This window comes from Python bivittatus, unplaced genomic scaffold (assembly GCF_059951505.1).
Source record: "Python bivittatus isolate LINGU-HERP-01145 unplaced genomic scaffold, Pbiv_v1 ctg000980_np1212, whole genome shotgun sequence".
In the NCBI taxonomy this organism is placed as follows: Eukaryota; Metazoa; Chordata; class Lepidosauria; order Squamata; family Pythonidae; genus Python; species Python bivittatus.
The window spans coordinates 54,859,787-54,881,085 of NW_028277125.1; the positions used below are offsets into that span (position 1 = coordinate 54,859,787).

Below are 21,299 nucleotides of genomic sequence, written 5' to 3' on the forward strand. Positions count from 1 at the left end.
TCCAACATTGAATGTTATATCGAATGTTTAGACTCTTGAGGATATATTTAATTTATAGACTCCTCACAGCATCTTCTTTTGTATTTTATAGTTAGTACTGTAAGATTGAAGTATGTAAGATAAAGTTATAAGATATACCTGATTAAAAGATACAGCTTCATAGGATGCAAATTGATCAATCCTTACAGTAGTATTTATCTGTTTATTTGTACCTATTGTTGCATATCTTTTGTTTAACTTTCCCCCTTATTTCAACATGTAATATTAAGCTCTGTTCCCTTCCCCTCTCAATTTAAACAGACCAAGAATTTTCCTAATAATCACAGGCTTCCTTATAATATATAAAATAACATGCTAAAATCAACAACAAAGGTGTTGATTTGAGGAATTGTTAAATTACTGGTGGTCTCCAAATCTGTTCCCAAATGGAATAATTTTAAATACTGAATTAACCAAATGTTTTCTCTGAATGACTTCTACCCAGTATGTTCTTTCTTCTCCAGGGGAACAGCTCTGCTAGTCAAAAGCCAGCTGAAGAAAGCTCTGCAGTGGCATAAAACAATAATGTTCTCTTCTAATTATGGAGATGATGGGTTGGGGTAGGAACTATTCAGAATAAATGGACCCTGAGGCTGCAGATGCAGAAATATATTTCCTTAAAAATCTATCCTATGCTTTCCCAGTAGCAGCACTGGAAGAAAATTAATAGACAGTATACATTTTATGAAATATACTTTAATAATTGAGCTGACATTATATCGTTGGCACAGCTCTCCTTGAAAGTTCCTGAAGAATGCAGCCCAATGTGTGTTTGCTCAGAAGTAAGTGACACTGAGTAGAGCAAAGGTCCAAGCAGCATAGCCAGTGATCAAGGATTGTAGGATGTATTGCCCAAAACATCTGGAAAGTACCAGATACCAATCACTAGAAAGACTGCAGTCTTAAAAGAACAAGATGTTCAACAGATTCTGTGAAGCATACAATAATGGAGGCTCTGTAATAATAGTATCTCAAAGTTTTAATGCCTACCAACCAAATGTTTGGGGAATTCCAAGAAGAAGAAGGTAACCATATAAGTATGTTGGTTCCGAATCATTTTCAGTTCTGAAATTAAAAACCATATTGTTTCGACAGAGATAAAATAGGAACAAAACTATATGTTTTGTACTGTATGCTCATTCCAGACATTAATCTGGCAGCAACATTTTGGGCCAATTATCAAGGCCACTTTCATGTACATGAAGGATTTTGGTTACTTCAGCTGATGGATCCTCAAGAGGATTAAGAAGCAACATCAGGGTAGGAAAGTTTAACTTCCAAAAGGTGGCAGACATGCAATAAAAGTGTAGCTACAAAGGTGTAAATATTTATAAAGTTAAACACTGCAGTATTTAATTTATCATTCACAATGCCTCCAATTTAATTTAATTTAATTTAATTTAATTTAATTTAATTTATTTATTTTAGCATTTTGCATGACTTCTTGGCCCTAAGGAAAAGGAAACTTAAAACTAATAACAATACATTAAGCAACACAAATTCAAATTCAGGCTGAAAATAAACATGGAATATGATTTTGTGTATCAGAACCTTTCCAGTCTATGATTTTGTAGAGTTTGTGTTTGCAGTGTTGCAAAGCAGTGATTAGTCATGCTTTCTTTTCCTTTTCCTTTCATCAAAGTAATTATTTTACAAAGAAATCTGAAGAAGATAAAGAAAGAAGGGAAGCTGTAAAAGAAAAAGCAAGTCAAGAAGCAATGACACCTGCTTCTTCATTGGCCACAGCACTTCCTGGAAAAAAGAAACCAAACAAAGCAGGTTACAAAATGAAATTAGTATAAATGAAATGGTCTTGTACAGTCATTCAGTCATTTCTGACTCTTCATGATCTCTTGGACATCATTTCCCCTGGTTTATCTCCCAGTAACGGTAGCTTCTTTAGTTAGTAGCTTCTTTAGTTTTTGAAAGCTCCTGCTTGCATTATCAGCGATGGTATCGAGCCACCCAGAGCATGCCTCTTCTGCCAGACCTGATGGGACAGATAAACATAACTGGGGAAAGGTGGTACCTCAGATATCCTGGTCCCATGCCATGAAGGGCTTTCTAGATCATTTCCAGCACCTTGAATTGAATCTGGAAGCATACTGGCAGCCAATCCAGCACATGGAGCAGAGTTGTAATGTGTTCTGAACAAGGAGTGTGCATAGCTGCCTGCGCTGCTGTACTCTACACCAGCTGTAGCTTCTGGATGCCCTTCAAGGGCAGCCCCCCATATAAAGTGCATTGCAGTAGTCCATTTGAGAGGTGACCAAGACATGAGTAACCACAAGCAGAGCCTCTCGGTCCAGGAATGAGTGCAACAGGTGCATAACATGAAGTCACACAAAGGCTTTCCTGGCCACAGCTGCCACCTGTTCCCTGAAAAGGAGCCTTGGGTCCAGATGGACCCCCAAACTGCACACAGAACGAGGGATAGAAAGCCCCCAGGACCAGGGGACCCTAATACTCAAAACTACTCAGTCTTGCTAGGGTTGAGGTGAAGCCTGTTGTTTCCCATCCAAATCCCCACAGCCTCCAGACACCAAGATGCCACTTCATGGCATCACTTGGGCAGCCACGGGTGGAAAAGTAGAGCTGGGTATCATCAGAGTGTTGATAGTACTTCACCCCATGCCATAGATGACCTCATCCAGCAGCTTCATGTTAAACAGGAGCAATAAGTTGGTGCTGGGAAGCAGTGGAATGACACATCTTCTGCTTTAATCACACCCTACTGGCTGAAGGGCATTATTTTATTTTCATGTATTTCTAACCCTCCATTGACAGTAACAGAAGGAAGCAGTTTTGGATCCAGTAGTTCAAAAGTTGGCTTCTCCCCATTTTGTGCTCTTCCCGTGTATTATCATTTTGATATATTATTGGTTTGCTGCAGATACTTGTGAACACCATATTAGAAGATTAGGAAGTAATGTTAGTAAATACAATTTTTTTTAAAAAAACTATAGATCTCTGAGAAAATATTTAGTTTTTAGAATTTTAATAGTCTCAATAAAACAAAGAATATTCAACATAACAAGAGTAGAACTTGGCATTTTATGGAATATTGAACAGATTGCTGAGAATCTATGGAGAATGCTACCTATCCAGACTTGTTGCTTTGTACCATGACAACTCATTTATAACTTTCATTAGATAAGCATTTTGATCATAAAGAGGATCAAATTTATGGTGTGCTTCAAATTAATGCATATATTCCCCCAGTGTACTTGAGAATGTTTATGTTCTGCTGCTTAAAAGGGCTGTTAAATGTTTGAATTAAAAGTCAGATTTTCCATGGCATGCAGCACCCACAACTAGTGTCAGATTTTCAAAAGATGCAGGCTTTTCTTTAAGATTGGAGGACATAAATGTCACAGTGGGAACTGGTGGTTGCTATGTTCTGTGCTACAAAATTCAGCTATTGTTAAGGTACCTAAATGGGAGCCAAGTAATTTTCCAAATGTACCCTGGATTCCGATTTTTTATACATAAAATGTTATTTTGAAAATCTGGATGAAGTTAAAAGATAACATGATGAAAAAGTAAAGAGAAAAGAACAGAGAACATTTTTTGTCTGAGAAATAAAACTTCAGCACATAGTTTACAATATCTATCATTGCATGTAAGACAAGAGATTTTAAGCTAAGATTAATGTTAGAAGGTTAGCTGGATAAATATGAGGAATTTAAAATGCATTTAGGATGGTATTTCTTCAGATTCCCATTTCTGGATCAATTTCTATGATTCCAGTTGAATTGCTGTAGATTAAGGAACCTGAGAGTTTCTTTCTTCATTTGTTTGACTTCAAAGCTTGAGTGCAAAAAGTACCACTTTATTTGTTGTGGTGTTGATAACATTAAGCAGAAACTAACTGCCAACCTTTCCCCCCCTGTGTTTTCAGGCAAAAAACCTTCTATGATAGAAAAGCCAATACTCCCAGCAGAACTCCCTGAACCTGCACTTATGGGCAGTTTGGCTATTGGATGTACATCACTTGCTATTGCAAAGACTGCTGCGACTATTCGTGACCTACCTTTGTACTCATATATTGCTTTGCTGAAACATAATCAGGTACTTGTCAGGATTTTAGCATGTTGTACAGATTCAGAATGCCCGCTTGAAATGGGAATAAGTAATCCATAGAGATGATTGCCGAATAAACAAAGCCAAGTCTCGTGCTATGTATAGTTAAGCTACTTAATCAATTAAAGCATACTACACAACATAGCAGATGTGATCAGCCTCAGTTTGCTAGTTGTTCTTCAGCCTGATGAGTGCTGCATCTACATTTGTGATCAGCTGAGACCCCTTGCTTTTTAAAAAGCGAGTGATCAAGCAGAATTTTCAGGCTACCATGTTTTTACTATAAAATCCATTTTTATAGTAGGGAATTTTATAGTTTTTACTGTAAGGAATACTTCAGCCTTCCCTGTCCTTGTAGTGACTTCTTTATATGAGGTATAATTAAATGGGATTCACTGCCATCAGATATGGTGATGGCCACCAATTTAGATGGTTTAATATAGATGCAGAGCAAATTCATGTAAGATCAGGATATCAGTGGCAACTATTCTGGATAGCTGCTTGTTACATCCAGAATTGCAGGCATTGGTAGCAGTTGGTTGATCTTATCTGAGCTTCAAAATTAAGCAGGGTTAGACGTGGTTAGTATAGTGGGAGTACCAGAGCTGTTGACAAGTCAAAAAACAATCTGGGAAGAAGGCCTTAGCAAAATCATTTCTGTATTGTTGCCAGGACAACTGCATGGTTATGTCCAGTGGTTATCAGGAATTGAGTTCAATTCACAAGGGAGAATTTGCCTTAATTTTGGTATCTGTTGTGAAGCAAGAATAGAAAACAGCAATTACAGCACCTGTTTGCGAGTTTCCAGGAAGCATTTGGTTGGCTTCTGTGTGACACAAAATACTGGACCAGATGGACCACTGGAGTGATCAAGCAGAATTTTTTTATATTATGTTCTTATGTTATTTCAACCTTTTCATGACTGATGTATGTAAATGTGATAAAAGAGACAAAATGGATATATATGGTGCAGCCATTCCTGACTCTCATCTCTTGGTTTAGGGCCAGAAGATGGAGTTATTCATATATTAATCCACTGGTCTTGGTTTGATCAAAATACTAAACTACAGTTTGAGTAAACCCATTACAAACCTAAGCTATAAACTATATTAACATGTTCTTCCTTAACTACACTTTTATTTAAAGTCCAGGTATGAACACTATACTTGGCCTAACCATATTTTGACTTAGTTTATTCTGCATACCAGCTCTAAATGTCAGTGCAATTTGAACTGGAATCATATTCTAATACAAGTATTACAGTCTTTGTTTAGTCTTGTTCCCTGACTCTTTGATGTTAACAATAAGTAGGAATATTCCTAAATACAAATGACTTTGAATTGAGGCAAATCCTAATCCCAGACTTGCATATTGCTATACTAATTTGTGCTGTCCATCTCAGGCATACAAGGAACATATTTCATAGCGTAATAAGGGATCTCTTTATATTTAATTTAAATCACATTATTTTTCTGGTAGCTGAGATAGTCCTATTTTAACATTGCAGTCTAAAATTGGATGTATATGCTGCTAAAGAAATTAAGCTTTGTCTTGCTGATCAGATACAAATAGTACATATACATTTGCAAATACAGTTAACTTTTCTTTGTGATTCAGATAATGTACAAGGCAGTTTATGGTAAAACATAATATATGATTAAAGTAGACCTGGAGAATCAAGCTTTTATTTTTAGTACAACCAATGAAAATGCTTCATTCTTCCCCATTTAGGAAATGCCAAAAGAACTGGTTATGCCATCACCAATGATAACTGTTTTGTGTTGCGGCAAATCATCACCTGGAAAACTGAATTTAATGAAAGAAGTGATGCTTATCCCTCCTGCGTGGTTAACAGTTAAACAAGTACTGCATGGATATTGTTCTAATTTGTTCTAAATTGAGGATGATAACACAATTTTGAAAATCACTCAAATACATTGTATTTACCTTGCAAGATGGAGATGCTGCTTATTTAGGACGTAATCTGTACCCTTGTTATATATTGAAACTGTTGCACTGGAACTGAATTCAAAATCTGTATATGTGCAAGACATCTCAGAAAATTTTAAAAATACTATGAATTTGATCAGACTATACAAAATGTCTATCCGGTATATAAATATGCAGCATTTCATATGCATGATATGTTTTTATTTACTTACTTACCGTAGCCTATTCATTTCTCTGGCATTTCTTTATTTGGGAATTTCCAGTCCCTCTTATAACCAAGGAAAGCAGGCAATAACAACAATAGAAAGATTTAACAGAGTTTTGCTGTACAGTAAGAGTTTTATTTTCATCAAGCTTCACATTCCAAGGTGATCAGTGTTAACCTGATACACAGAAAACACTAGTCTTACGAAATATTATTAAAGATGTCTATAGACACAATGGTTTTAAGATGGATTTGAGAAATAGCTTTCATAGATGAATGTATTTCTCAATCACCTGGTCAGATAACCTTTGTATAAGATTAAAGAAAAGATATATGATGATACAGTCCTGCATTATGGCTGAAATCACAAATAAAAGAAATGTAGTAGTGAGCTATGCAAAAAGCAAGTCTACTTAAGATATGGTTACCACTTTTTGATTGGGTAGACTGTTACCAAATACAGTGGGGCAAAAAAGTATTTAGTCAGCCACCAATTGTGCAAGTTCTCCCACTTAAAAAGATGAGAGAGGCCTGTAATTTTCATCATAGGTATACCTCAACTATGAGAGACAAAATGGGGGAAAAAATCCAGAAAATCACATTGTCTGATTTTTAAAGAATTTAAATTTATTTGCAAATCATGGTGGAAAATAAGTATTTGGTCAATATCGAAAGTTCATCTCAATACTTTGTTATATATCCTTTGTTGGCAATGACAGAGGTCAAACGTTTTCTGTAAGTCTTCACAAGGTTTTCACACACTGTTGCTGGTATTTTGGCCCATTCCTCCATGCAGATCTCCTCTAGAGCAGTGATGTTTTGGGGATGTCACTGGGCAACATGGACTTTCAACTCCCTCCAAAGGTTTTCCATGGGGTTGAGATCTGGAGACTGGCTAGGCCACTCCAGAACCTTGAAATGCTTCTTACAAAGCCACTCCTTCGTTGCCCGGGCATTGTGTTTGGGATCATTGTCATGCTGAAAGACCCAGCCACGTTTCATCTTCAATGCCCTTGCTGATGGAAGGAGGTGTTCACTCAAAATCTCACGATACATGGCCTCATTGATTCTTTCCTTTACACGGATCAGTCGTCCTGGTCCCTTTGCAGAAAAACAGCCCCAAAGCGTGATGTTTCCACCCCCATGCTTCACAGTAGGTATGGTGTTCTGTGGATGCAACTCAGCATTCTCTCTCCTCCAAACACAACGAGTTGAGTTTAGACCAAAATGTTCTACTTTGGTTTCATCTGACCATATGACATTCTCCCAATCCTCTTCTGGATCATCCAAATGCTCTCTAGCAAACTTCAGACAGGCCCAGACATGTACTGGCTTAAGCAGGGGGACACATCTGGCACTGCAGGATTTGAGTCCCTGGCGGCGTAGTGTGTTACTGATGGTAGCCTTTGTTACTTTGGTCCCAGCTCTCTGCAGGTCATTCACTAGGTCCCCCCATGTGGTTCTGGGATTTTTGCTCACCATTCTTGTGATCATTTTGACCCCACAGGGTGAGATCTTGCATGGAGGCCCAGATCGAGGGAGATTATCAGTGGTCTTGTATGTCTTCCATTTTCTAATTATTGCTCCCACAGTTGATTTCTTCACACCAAGCTGCTTGCCTATTGCAGATTCAGTCTTCCCAGCCTGGTGCAGGTCTACAATTTTGTTTCTGGTGTCCTTCAACAGCTCTTTGGTCTTGGCCATAGTGGAGTTTGGAGTGTGACTGTTTGAGGTTGTGGACAGGTGTCTTTTATACTGATAACAAAGTCAAACAGGTGCCATTACTACAGGTAACGAGTGGAGGACAGAGGAGCCTCTTAAAGAAGTAGTTACAGGTCTGTGAGAGCCAGACATCTTGCTTGTTTGTAGGTGACCAAATACTTATTTTCCACCATGATTTGCAAATAAATTCTTTAAAAATCAGACAATGTGATTTTCTGGATTTTTTCCCCATTTTGTCTCTCATAGTTGAGGTATACCTATGATGAAAATTACAGGCCTCTCTCATCTTTTTAAGTGGGAGAACTTGCACAATTGGTGGCTGACTAAATACTTTTTTGCCCGACTGTATATAATTTCTGCTAAAGGAAAACATGGTTAACATATATGTTTCAATTTATTACGCAGTTCAGTATATGTAAACAAAATTAACTCTATTATCTTAGTGGAAGTTGCACGCTGACAGAATGTTTGATTAATTCCATTCATCTTAGAATGTGATATAATAAGCAAAACTTTGATGAATTTGAAATCTAAACATATTGAGAGGCATATAAATAAATTAGTCAGCATTAAAATACAATTAAATCTGTGTATTCTTGTACTAAACATAGGTACGAATTAGTTAAAAGAAATGGCAAATAAGGAATTCTAATTTGCCAATGAAAACCAGGCAGTGTTTGTACAAGGCATGCCACTTACGGAAATGCATTCCAAAACCAGAGCTCCATCAAAAGGTGGGGATATTTTTGTAAAAAAAGAAAAAGAAGAAAGAGAAGTGCCTCCCCTGATGGTCTTAAAGCATGTGCTATACAAACAGGTGGTCCTCCTTCACATTATTTGATATATCCTTGTTTATATTTCATTCAAGGCCAAACCATAACTCCAAAGAAGAATATCATTTTTTCCCAGTAAAATGGAATTTGAGTGACATTCTCCTTAAAACAGAAATATTTCAGAATTCAGTTAGCTTCTAACAAATGCTAGAGCAATATACAAGACTGCCAATTTTGAGAATCTAGTTTTACTTCTGTCCATGATCCCAGTGCCTTGCTTACCATCCCAGGCTCATAGTTACTCATTTGGGTTTACTGATAGTTCAATGAACCTAAAACATAACGATAAAAAAAAACACAGAAAATGTGTCTTACAACATCACAATGCAAATCCCAGCCTTTTGTACTTGTATCATAGTGTCACAGTGCACATTTCATCATTTATTTCTCCTTGCTCCCCACCCCCACCCCCCAATACTCATGCCTGCATCCAGGATTAATACTCCAAGTTCAACATTGCATTACCATTCGTACAATCTTGTGGCTCCTCCACAACTTCTCATGCAATCTGGAGCTAAGAATAAATCTCTTCTGTTTCAAACAGCGTACTTGTGATTTTATGAAAAGTCAAACATTTTTGAAGTTCTATTTCCAATGGAAAAAAGCATGAGTTTGAGGGAATGTTTTATTATTTACAGACTATAAAAAGATGTATGGATATTCAGAAACAGATGTTGAAACTGATAGAAACAGTGAGTAAAGCGGTAAGTCAACAACATTAAACTCTATTTATGACATTCAGGAATGAATGCTATGACGTAAATAAATAGTGCACATGCACACATGTCCATACTCATAGAAAGAAAAGAAATATCAGCAGGATGGCAAATCTCATGATTTGGAGAACAAAAATAATTGCCAGGGGTGGGGGGTAGGGAGAGCGGGCAAAAACAATCCAATGAAGACCTACTGTTTTGGGTGGAAAAACAGAAACTCACATGAGAGAGGAGACATGGCTGGTCGAACAAGAACCTTCCTTGCATTTTATCACAGGTTGCTATTTAAACAAATAGGTATTCATTATTTATAATGCTGAATCAGATAATTGTTGGCAAGGGACAGTTTAATAATGCATTTATATTTCAGAGTCAGTGTATTGATGTACCATGTACAATGTACATTTGTTTTACCTACATATTTTACCATGAAGATTCACATAATATAATGGTTGACCATTTGTTACATTTTTCTGCATACTGTTTTCCTAAATATGTTGTTCTTGAAAAATCCTTTGCAACAGCCTGGTTCTGCAGTAGATGGCAAAAAAGCCGCTTCACGAGATACAGGGAAAAAGACTCCGGTAAGGAAAAAAATAATGTCCTAAGGTTAAGTGTAGGTTATTACACAGCACATTAAAATCATAAGTGAAAAAGCTTACTAGTGGTCCCTGACATATTGTAATATACCACCGATTTGCTATAAGATTGCATCCTTGCAAATAATATGTACAAGTCCCATTTAGTAATTGTCTTCTGGTCATAGAAATTGGAAATAATAACTAGGAAGCACCTGGTTGGTTTCTTGTAGATATTGATAAATTATATATAGTTGAAATATTACCATAATTTGACTTATAAAATAGCCATACAGAGAAGAACAACATACCTTACAAGATTGCAGAATAGTATAGCATCCATATAGTCTTGATGGAAGGGTTGAAGAGGGGCAGGCATTTGGAAGGTGGCAGACTATTTTTTGTATGTTAATTATTAATTATTGTTATTAATTATATATTTATTTATTCACAGATTCCTGTTCCTAAAAAAATATCCCATTTAGGCTGTCTAGTAATGGGATGTGACAGTCTAGAGCAACCACTAATCTTGATCCAGTCAGCATGCACAAATCTTTCCTTGGAATTAGGAATAGATATATATTTGGGGATAAATTGTGCTGCTCATGAACTAATGGACTATGTAAGTTTTATTTTCAATATTTTATCATTTAATAATATCAGTAGCTTTTCCTCTTTTGGGGGGATGTGCCATGGTAATGGTAATGGGGGTGGTGGCATGATAATGGGACAAATGTGTAAGACAAATTGCTTTGTTCATCTAAAATGCTAGACACTCCTTTTGTGAAACCTCAGTATATATAATTCCATATTTAGGTCTGATCCTAGGCTATTTTTTAAACAATGGATAGCTTTAAATTTTATATATATTTTGCCAATATTTTAAACTCTAGAATAAAGGAAAATATGAAGTAATTGTTGGAACAAATAAATCTGCTGATGAAATGGTGGATATGTATCTAGATGTGATTAAGAAGTTCCCTTCTATTATAATGTTAATAGATCCACTAAGAAAAGAGGTAAGTTCCTTTTATTTCTATACAGATATATTTAAATTTGTGTGTGTGTGTGTGTGTGTGTGTGTGTGTAGGTGTAATATATTTATTTATAATATATATATAAAATTTAAAAAGAGAGCCAGTTTGATGTAGTGGTTAAGGCATCAGGCTAGAAACCCAGACACTGTGAGTTCCAGTCCTGCCTTAGGCATGAAACCAGCTGGGTGACTTTGGGCCAGTCACTCTCTCTTAGCCCTAGGAAGAAAAACTTTGCCAAGAAAACAGCAGGGGCTTGTCCAGGCATTTCCAAGAATCGGACATGATTAAACAGAATTAAAAAAATTAAATTTGCATTAACTTTTAAAACAGGTCCTAAAAATTAAAGAAACATGTAGTTGATCTTTTAGGAATCATGCATTGTAAAGAAAAGAGTAAGGCACAGATGAAGGAAATTACACTGAGGCTCTTTCTCCAACAGTGTTACTGTTGTCCAACTAAAATTAGTTATACTTAAATCCAACTGAAATTATTCAAGAGGGTTGTAATTCATTTCCATTGATTTCAAAAGAATTTAAGCATAACTGATTTATCTAGTTTAGTATCTAGTTTAGTATGTATAAGATCTTACATTGTGCTGTTTGATACTTGCTGTTGCTTGTGTAGTTTGAGGGAAGCAATAGTAGTTTCATTCTGATTAACTGTTCACTAATGTTGTATGTACACTGGATTTAAAACATCCTTTTCTAATCATTTACCTGTGCAATTACAGTTAAAAGGAGCCTTTTGAATCTTGTTAGTTGGTATTTTTAGGAGGCATAAGAAGCCATAAGAAATATACATATTGCTATGCTAACTCATATCTCATATCTACTCTGGTAACAATATTGTAAGATCTAATAATGTTACTCACAACTCTAGGAGTTTCTACGTCTCCTTACTTTCCAATGTGAAATATGCTACCACAGTGACTGCAAATATCTCATTGCATTTTACACTGGACAAATTGATGAGTCCTTATGCAAAAGAATACAGAGACAAAAATCTACATCAGAAATGACAGCATTTAAAAAACCAGCAGAGAAATATTTCAACTTCTTAGCACATCTTGTCACTGAGTTCAAGATAGCCATAGTTAAAACTAAAAAATTAAAGATTTCTCTGTGAAACTGCAGAGGTAGACTTCATTTGAAACATTGTACTTTAAAAAAATTACAGTAGGTCTTGATTAGTGCCATTAATGAATCCCATGGAATGTTCACATTATTCAAATTCGTACTATTCAAAATGCTTTTTCTATGGAAAATACGGTAATTGGTTCCAGTGTGACAGAAATAGGCAATGAACATTTTTAAACATAAATGTTTATATGTATATTAATGAAATATTCCAGTAAAGGGTAAGAAGTGTATACTTTAAATTTATGGTTAACAAAATCACAGAGTATTTATAGAAAGCAAAATAAAAAAAAATTCTACTGTAGATTCAGGCCTTCCAACATCTTGTCCTTGTAATGTAATAATGAGCCTTTTTTAAAAACTTGTACTGTTTTCCTCTGACGGAATCTTCCTTTTCTTCATTTTGCACTCATGAAGATTAGCAGTGTCTAAAACCCCAAAAGCAAACTGTGCATGAGTAAGCCTCAATTGCACATGCGCTAGCCTCGCCTTAACTGAATTTGGGTCACATTAAGCACAACCTGGTATCAATGTACAATTCACACTAAATTGAATTTTGCATTATTTGAACTTGCGGTAATCACAATCTACCTGTAAATAAAATGGCATGAGGACTGCCCACTAGCAGCTTCCAGAGAATACGTCTGCATTATACCATTAGTATCTCTTCATCTTCCCATGGCTGAGGCGGCCCGAGGATGACTTTAGGTGCTCTGCTATAGAAGTGATGTTTTCCCCTTTTCTTGCCTCCAGACACTGATGTAGTCAACTTAGGGCATGTCAGTGTACATAGGATTGGTGGCCTGAAGTGACATGTTCTGGGTCAGGAAACTTGTGGCACCAATTAGCAAGACTGCGACACCACATTCTTCTACCCAGAATACATAATACGTAAATATTGCAGACAGTCTGCAGAATGAGACCTGCTCTCCCCTCCCTCAGTCCCCTTTTGGCTATGAGTGAGACAGGAACTCTAGGTTCTACTTTTTTCTTTTTTAAATGGGTTGGACAACTAATCGACACGGGACAGTGTGACATCATAAATCTGACTAGCTTGTCTCTGGTTTAATGCATGTACTTGGAAGTGTTATTGAACCTGTTACTCATCTCATGTGACATGCCTGACTGGGCATTCTGCTGTCAGTGGTGCTGCTCTGAGGAGCCCTGGTTTTTCACTTCTCCTCATGTAATCCTCTTAGGGTATTTTATAGCTCCTACCCTGTGGCTACCCAAATTCAGATGACCGCTACATGGCAGCCAAGAGATACGATGCTTTGTTGCAACTTAATGGTTGATAGAATAAACAGTTGACCAATCAACCCCTACTTTCAAGGAATACTACTACTACTACTACTACTACTACTAATAATAATAATAATAATACTGACTGACTGGTTATCAGCCATACCAAAAAGCCTTGGACAGCACTTAGAAAAACTGCACATTGACAAAATTTCCATCTATCAATTGCAAAAGGCCATACTGCTTAGATCCACACATATACTACACTGATACATTATGACATCCTAGGTTCTTGGGAAGAACTCAGTGTGAATGAAGGCCAACAACAGCTAAAGAATTGGCAGCTATGATTTCCCATTATTGTGAATAATGATGATGATGATGATGATGATGATGATGATGATGATGATGATGATTGACAGTACAACAGGAAAGAAAAAAGTTGCAATACATGGGATATTCGAAGTGCTATGCATGTCAGTTGGAGGAGGCTTTTCATATGATGGAAGATGTTGGGTAGGGGTGGAATTTCCAATCAGAGCCCTTAGAATTTTGCACATTAAAACTCTATGGACAGCAGCTCAGCACAGACTTGTCCCAGATGTGTGGCAATGGTGTTCGGTGGGGACAAGAAAATCTAGGGCCATATGATGGGATGGGAGCACAGAAAGCAGCTATTGGGTGTGGCCTTAGTCAACTTATCAATATAAAAATGTCTGAATCTTGTGAATGCCAATTACATTTTATTTTGCTCTGATAAATCCTACTAGTATTTATTTTACCTATGGCAATCATGAACGTATATATAATGGTTCCTTCTCAGAATAATGTTCTATGAATCTGATGAAGTATAGCTCATTAAAGTTTATGCTGTCATAAGCTTTTTTATTTTGAGACTATTCTATCTGTCTTCTGCAATTTCCTCTCCTGAGATAAGACAACTTACCCTGTGACTCCCTTCCTTTTATTATGGAGCTAGTGGAATGAGTAAGGAGAAGGAAGAAACTAACTTGCTTTTCATCCATGCCTTTTAACCACAACAAAACAAAATATTTAGTTTTATATCTGGTCAATGTTCTCTAATGAAATTATCTTTGGTTCTTTCTTAATATAAACTCTTAAAATGTAGACAAAACTAAGAGGTCTTACAAGTGTCAAAACAAGGAGACAGAATTGAAATAACACTTCCATAGTGTTATTTACAAAATATGGGGAAAATGTAAGAAATGTAGATAAGGAGAATTTGTCAAATAATATCTGTGTTTGTGTGTTTTGAGGGATGGAGGTATGAATGAGAAGCCTTTCTATATTTGAAAATGCGGGATGAGGAGGAAGGCAACTTCCTTGTATGTGGTAAGAGAAGGATACTGACCACGTTGCCACCTTTGTTGCCACCACGCCACTCAGTTATGGGCTTGGAGCTTCCCCCTCCTCCCATCCACACAATCATCAGTGCCTGTATACCCTCAAGGTGAAAAGGCTTTTCCATCACTGCTAAAGACCTTCCACTTGGAGGAGAAAAGACATGTATTTAAAGACCATTGTGTGAGTCTAGGGTCACTTAAGTCTATAGTCAGTGACAACTGAACCATTAAGGTACAAATATCAGTTTTAAAAAGAACCATAGAGGACAATGAGGGAACTGACATGCTGTGCTCCTAAAATCTTACATTTTGCTAGTGGTAAATGTTAGTAGCTTGCCATAGCTTTTATATAGCAGTAAAGCACTTAGGATCACAGCTAGTTTCAATTCAATTCATAAAGTTCTTTAACAGTATACACAAACACATGCACACACACAAATTCACCGGTACACATGCATATACATATATCCACACACTGTGTGTGTGTGTGTGTGTATCCTAGCTATTCTCCCTTGCCTTATATGTATGTGTGTTCATACCATATCACCTTTTTCTTCTTTCATGTGTATGTGTTTGTGTGTGCATACGTGTGTGTGTGTGTGTGTGTGTAAGGTATTCTTCCTGTGTATAAGATTACAGGCAAGTAGCAGGGGATGCCCTTAACAAAGCCTTGTTAAAACTATAGTACTTCTGCTCTTGCTCACTTGCAGCTCTGGAGTTCAGCACTTCTGTTAGGGCTTATAGATAAATTGAAAGATGATTTTATTGTGCAACTTCATTCACCTTAATACTGAATTTACTTATGTTAATGTTGAAAGTGTCTCATTTTTAAAAAAGAGGAATTATGGCAGTACTTTCCCTTCTTTTCGAGATCTACTGCTTGAAATATGTAATCACTTATTTGCTATCTGTACAGGACAGCCAACAGTGGATCCACCTGTGGAATGTTTTGGGTTCTAAATGTTATTTAATTGCAGAAGATTCATGCAGGAATATGACTAAACTTCTGAGCTCTAAAAAAACCAATATGCCAAAATGCAGTGGTCTTGTCATAAAACATACCAATGAAGCTAAAATTCTGGACCTTGTGCAAATGACCCAGCGATTAGATGGTGAGGAAAGAACAAGATATTAAAATGCAATTGTAGCTGTAAAAATATAGAACTTTTTATATTTAATAAAATATTTAATAATTAGAAATAATTGTTCATCAAAATTTGCTTTCATCATGGATTGACAGTAGAATTGGGGGTTCATTTTAAAATACCTAAATTGAATGTTTAGATATAATTCAGCCTGAAATGGTATAGAAAGTTTCATGCATCTCTTGTACTATTGGTTTTTGTCATATATTTCCTATCATTCCTTACAGATCCTCAAAATGTAACAAAGATTTAAAAAATGTTAATATTCAGAATTTCATTTATATCAGCTAGGAGACTGTACCTTTCCTCCGTTTAAAGAAAACAACAAATCAGTATTCAATTGAAAAAGCTTAATTATGTTTATTTTGAATATTCTTCTACAGTGATCACCTCCATTGTAACAGTTGCGGGAATTGTTAGAACCAAGTATTACTTTAGCTTTTCTAGAGGTTGCCCACAATCTCATACAGAGTGAATAAACTTAAACAGATATAAATATTCAACTCTGCTTGGGCTGTGGACAGATGTTTTGGTACACTATAATAAGTCATGATAAAGCAAAACTAGATTGTAATAGCCTAAAAAAGCAAATGATTGTATATTTTCAGAAGGATAGCTGTGTTAGTTTGTTACAGCAAAACTAATATGAGGTTACTGTCATTAAGGAATGGCCTATTTAATGTGGCTTAACCTTTCCTGGACAAGAGTCTACTTTATCAGTCCACAAAATCTGAAGTTATAATAAATTACTAACTCTTTCAGACGCCATAAGACTTTCCAATAATTTTACAAGGAAGATAGAGATGTTTTGCAAAATACAGATGTTTTATGAAATTTAAAAGCCCTTGCCATTCAATACAGGTCGGAAGCACCTTTCCATTTTAGGAAGTCTAGATGGAGAATCTTCTGATGATAGTCTTGCAGATCTGGTATGTATGGAAAACTGCTCAATTGCTCAAAGCTTTTTATCTTGAGCTGCTTCCTAGGAGAAATGTTTTCTCTAGTGGAGAGACATATAACCTTTTAGGAAATTGGCTTTTTCAAGAAAGTTGCCTTTTAAAGAGAGGTAATCTTTGAACTTTCAGTGGGGAAACAGCACTACAGTATGCAAGAGAAGCTCACTGAAAATACGTAGCGACTCTTGCTGACATTTTTAAGGAAAAGTTGAGTAAATTATTCAAACAGAGCAGTAACAGTATTTCCTTGTCTTAATGGACTCCAGTTGATTTCTTTGTAGTAAAGTATAATTACATAGAGGATGTCACTAGAAATGATGACTTACTTAAATTAATGTGTCAATTTTCTTTCACCAGTCCCTCATTTATTCTCTTCTGCCTCCTGCTGTCTCCCAAGCTCCCATTCCCCTTCCTTTCAACAATGTAGTCATCTTGGATTCCTTTACATCTGCTTTAGCTTCGTACCTCTTCTCCTGACTCATTACACCAATGCTGCCTACTCTCTGTAAGAAATACCTGAACTATTTTCTTTCAAAAATCTGGCAACCTAGTAGTGGCCAAACTGTTAAGTTTAGTAACTGCTTTTTTCCCTTTGCTCTGTGGCCTCCCAATAATTAGTTGGTAACTTGTGCTTATATGTAAGAAGTAGATAAATTATCAACTGGAAGCCAGGTTTTAGTTCATGATACTTGTAAGATTTGACCTAATTTTACAACTTAGATTTATATGACTTTAATAATTAATCTGCAGTTCACAATTGATCTCAGAGTTTTGCTACTCTAAGAAATAAATGCTCACATCTTGTATTAGTATTTTTTTTAAAAATCCTTTAATATAATTAAAGTTTGAAAGAAAAAAACATACACAATATACACAGCACACACACATACATACAGTAGACAGAGAGAGAGAGAAATAGATATAAATATCTGAACAGATCTATTTTTAAACAAAACATTGATCACACAGAATAATATTGGTGCTGGCAGTTACAAATTCAGCTCTTTAATTGTGAGCTTTCATGTAGGGTTGAGATATGCATGAATGTAATTAAAGCCTCCATTTAGTCACCAAATTAGGTTAGTAACAATAAACTACCAAAGTTTTCAGCTATGGGGTTTTTAAATGAATTTATTTGTCTTAGGCTGTTGGACTGGGAACCAAATTCATCAAACTGGGAGGTCTTTCCCGTGGAGAGAGGATAGCCAAATACAATCGACTTCTTGCGATAGAGGAAGAACTGAACAAGAATGGAAGGCTTTGTAAGAACCTCTTTCTTACTTTGTTTTCAGTATTTAATGAATAAGAACCCGAAGATTGGAGAAAGTGACTGAAATCACTCTGTAGGAGGGAAAGGGAATCAAAAGACTGTAAATAAGCAGTTCCAGAAAACAGGATGACATTTGCCATGAAGTATATTGTCCTTATGATGAGTTATCTATTTATCTGAATGTTAAAGTACAAATTTTTTGGAATAGGCCACAACAGTTCTTTCTTCAACACATTTAATTGGTTGAAATCATCACCATGGGAGAGCATTTTCTAAAAATTCTTACATAGATGAATATTCACATGTTGTAGAGGAAGCTTTAAAATGTGATTCATAGTTTTCCATATAACGGTTCAAAGACAATATTATATACAAATTGCATGTACTATTAGTGGTGATACTGCTAAAAATGGGGATAGGACATAAACTGCATACAGGAGGTTCAGCCCCTGCAAAGTTCAATTAAAACAATCAGCAGGTGAAAGGAAATACCTTTCTCTGCGATTCTAGAGCAGATTTTTCAACATGGGACCCAGCAAGTGTATTGAGACTATAGCTCCTAGAATCCTACTTAGCCTGTTATTGGTCACACTGTCTCAAGTTCAGAGAAGTGTAGTCTGAATGCATCTAGACAACACCAGATTAGAGAAGGCTGCCCTACAAATCACAAGCAATTAGCAGTTTGTTTTTTTATGGACAAATTGCCAGGATTGTCCTGAGCCAGTTTCCTCTGCTCCAGCTTAATTTTGTCATAAACCCACTTTTGTGGATCAGTTAAAAAAAAAATTAAAGAAGCAGCATGTATCTTTATAATTTTATTTAAAATGTTTGTTTTTTTCTTCAAATGGTTTTATGTTTCCATGAAATGTCATTGGAATGGTCAGTGTTTGTTGGCACTATACAAACCTGTGGGTGTAATTGTTCCCTTTGCCAGCTTACTTCTTGTACATGGTAATATCCATGAAGGAAAGGACAGACGAACTCTTTTAACCCTGGATGTACAAATATTAGCAGATAAGCAGATAAGCAGACATTGCATTAAGCTGTTCCCAAAATTAGAACATGGGTGTATTTCCCATATGTTAATATTAGAGAGGAGCCCTATGCACATTTCCTGTGCTGTATCTTAGTATTTTTCCCTTCTGAGTAAAGAGAAATGAGCCTGGGATTTACATTCCTTGATGAATCAAGCAGGACTGGATACAGATATGGTGTCTGTAAACCTTCCATTTACTATTGGAGCCTATCATGGTGATGGGGAGAAGGGAAAAACTTCTGTAATGTTGCATAGGTGGTATACCTGCTCAGAGGTAGAGGAGAACACTATTCTCACTTAAAATGTGAACTTACAAGATTTGAAAACACTTGGTACACTTTCTTTTTTACTATGTATGCATGCATTATTTGGGTGTGTATTCCTTTCCAGGTGAAAGAGATGAGCACGAATTCACTGATCTTACTGAAGAGGAAGAAGAGGAGGAAGAAGAATTAGATTATACTGATTCTGCTTCAGGGAGTAGGCAACCTGCAATCTAGAAATTAATATTTCAGATTTGGCTTTGCTTGATTCAAACTAACCCTGGAATTCTCCTTTTGGGAATGCATTGTGTCTTTCTCAAGACAGCAGCTGAGATAAAAATGTAAATTTATTTGTCTTATTATCGTTCAAACTTTATTTTATTTAAACTCCTTGTATTTTGTCTTCCTGTAGCTCAGCGTTTAAAACAATGACTGAATGTTTCCTCCATTAAATTCCACTTGCTTCTATGTTTTGTTCTACACAAATAAGGGTGTCTTCTGGTGAAATTTCCTTCAGTGGGGAAAGTAACAATATATATTATGGAACTGATTATAAAGTCAATAATTCATTAAATTCCACTTATAAATGTATTTTTAAAAACAGTAATCAGTCTTGATGCAGGGTTCTGTCATGAAAGTCTTTATTCCAAATTTGCATCATCCTAATAATTGACAATAAAAAAAACCCCAAAACATCTTTGGGCTGGTGTTTCAGTTAACAAGCAACCAACTGAAACATAAATTGAAACTAATTTTTCTTAGGAAATTAAAATTATATGAAAGGTTAAGAACAGTGTTTCTCAACCAGTAGTATGACTATCAACTATTAGTTTGCAGAATTAGTGTAGATGGGACATGATTCCCCTCCCTTAATTGTGATACGGCCGATGACAGGACATCAGAGAAGGACTGAACCTCCCATCTCAAGTGAGGGAACCTGGCATTTAGGAGAGAGAGAATCAAAGGTTTATCTTAGCAGTCAAAATAAAACAACATTTTGCATTAATTATTCCTCTCTTACTGTTTTGACATTAGCTGTCATTCAGTTATAGCAATACCAATAGTACTGTTATAATTTTGTAGAGCCTTACAATTTACCATAAACTATAAATATCATAAGTGCCTGTAAAGCTATGTATGTCCTTCTTGAAAAAAGTGAGAAGTGGGGCTGTTTCTATCTTAGTGGGACTTAAGATAACAAAAGATTGGGAACCATTGGTTTGGTAAGCATTTCTAGGTGCTGGTGCTCTTTAGAAAAGGAATAATTCTCTCTGCCAAATTTCATGTTAATTTCAGTAAAGACTCTTATCTTTATAATAATGCTGTTAATGTATACATAATTACATTTTTTTCTGCTGAAATGAATGTTGCATCATTCATATATATGAGGAATATGTATATCTTAGTTTGAATGTGTAATTTTGGCCCAACGTATTGATTGGATATTGCAGCGGTCCCCGACCTTTTTGGCACCAGGAACTGGTTTCGTGGAAGACAATTTTTCCACGGACCAGGGGTGGGGGATGGTTTCGGGATGATTCAAGTACATTACATTTATTGTGCACTTTATTTCTATTATTATTATTATTATTATTATTATTATTATTATTATTATTTCTAGTATTATTTCTAGTATTATTTCTAGTATTATTTCTGTTAGTATTATTTCTATTAGTATTATTATTCCTATTATTATTATTTCTGTTATTTCGATGGGAGGAAAT

The 21,299-nt window shown here is 35.9% G+C and overlaps 1 protein-coding gene across 1 annotated transcript in view; it reads left to right on the top strand.

Annotated features, from left to right (window-relative positions):
* The window catches only part of ENO4 (enolase 4), a 32,939-nt gene extending 13,127 nt beyond the window's left edge, over positions 1-19,812 (top strand). Inside the window, exons 4-14 of the mRNA XM_088132584.1 lie at positions 1,682-1,818; positions 3,941-4,110; positions 5,854-5,985; positions 9,471-9,536; positions 10,073-10,132; positions 10,581-10,748; positions 11,020-11,145; positions 15,822-16,017; positions 16,912-16,979; positions 18,151-18,268; positions 19,703-19,812. Coding sequence (XP_087988710.1) covers positions 1,682-1,818; positions 3,941-4,110; positions 5,854-5,985; positions 9,471-9,536; positions 10,073-10,132; positions 10,581-10,748; positions 11,020-11,145; positions 15,822-16,017; positions 16,912-16,979; positions 18,151-18,268; positions 19,703-19,812 — 1,351 coding nt within the window. The remainder of the gene's footprint in view (positions 1-1,681; positions 1,819-3,940; positions 4,111-5,853; positions 5,986-9,470; positions 9,537-10,072; positions 10,133-10,580; positions 10,749-11,019; positions 11,146-15,821; positions 16,018-16,911; positions 16,980-18,150; positions 18,269-19,702) is intronic.
* Positions 19,813-21,299: the final 1,487 nt, after the last annotated feature.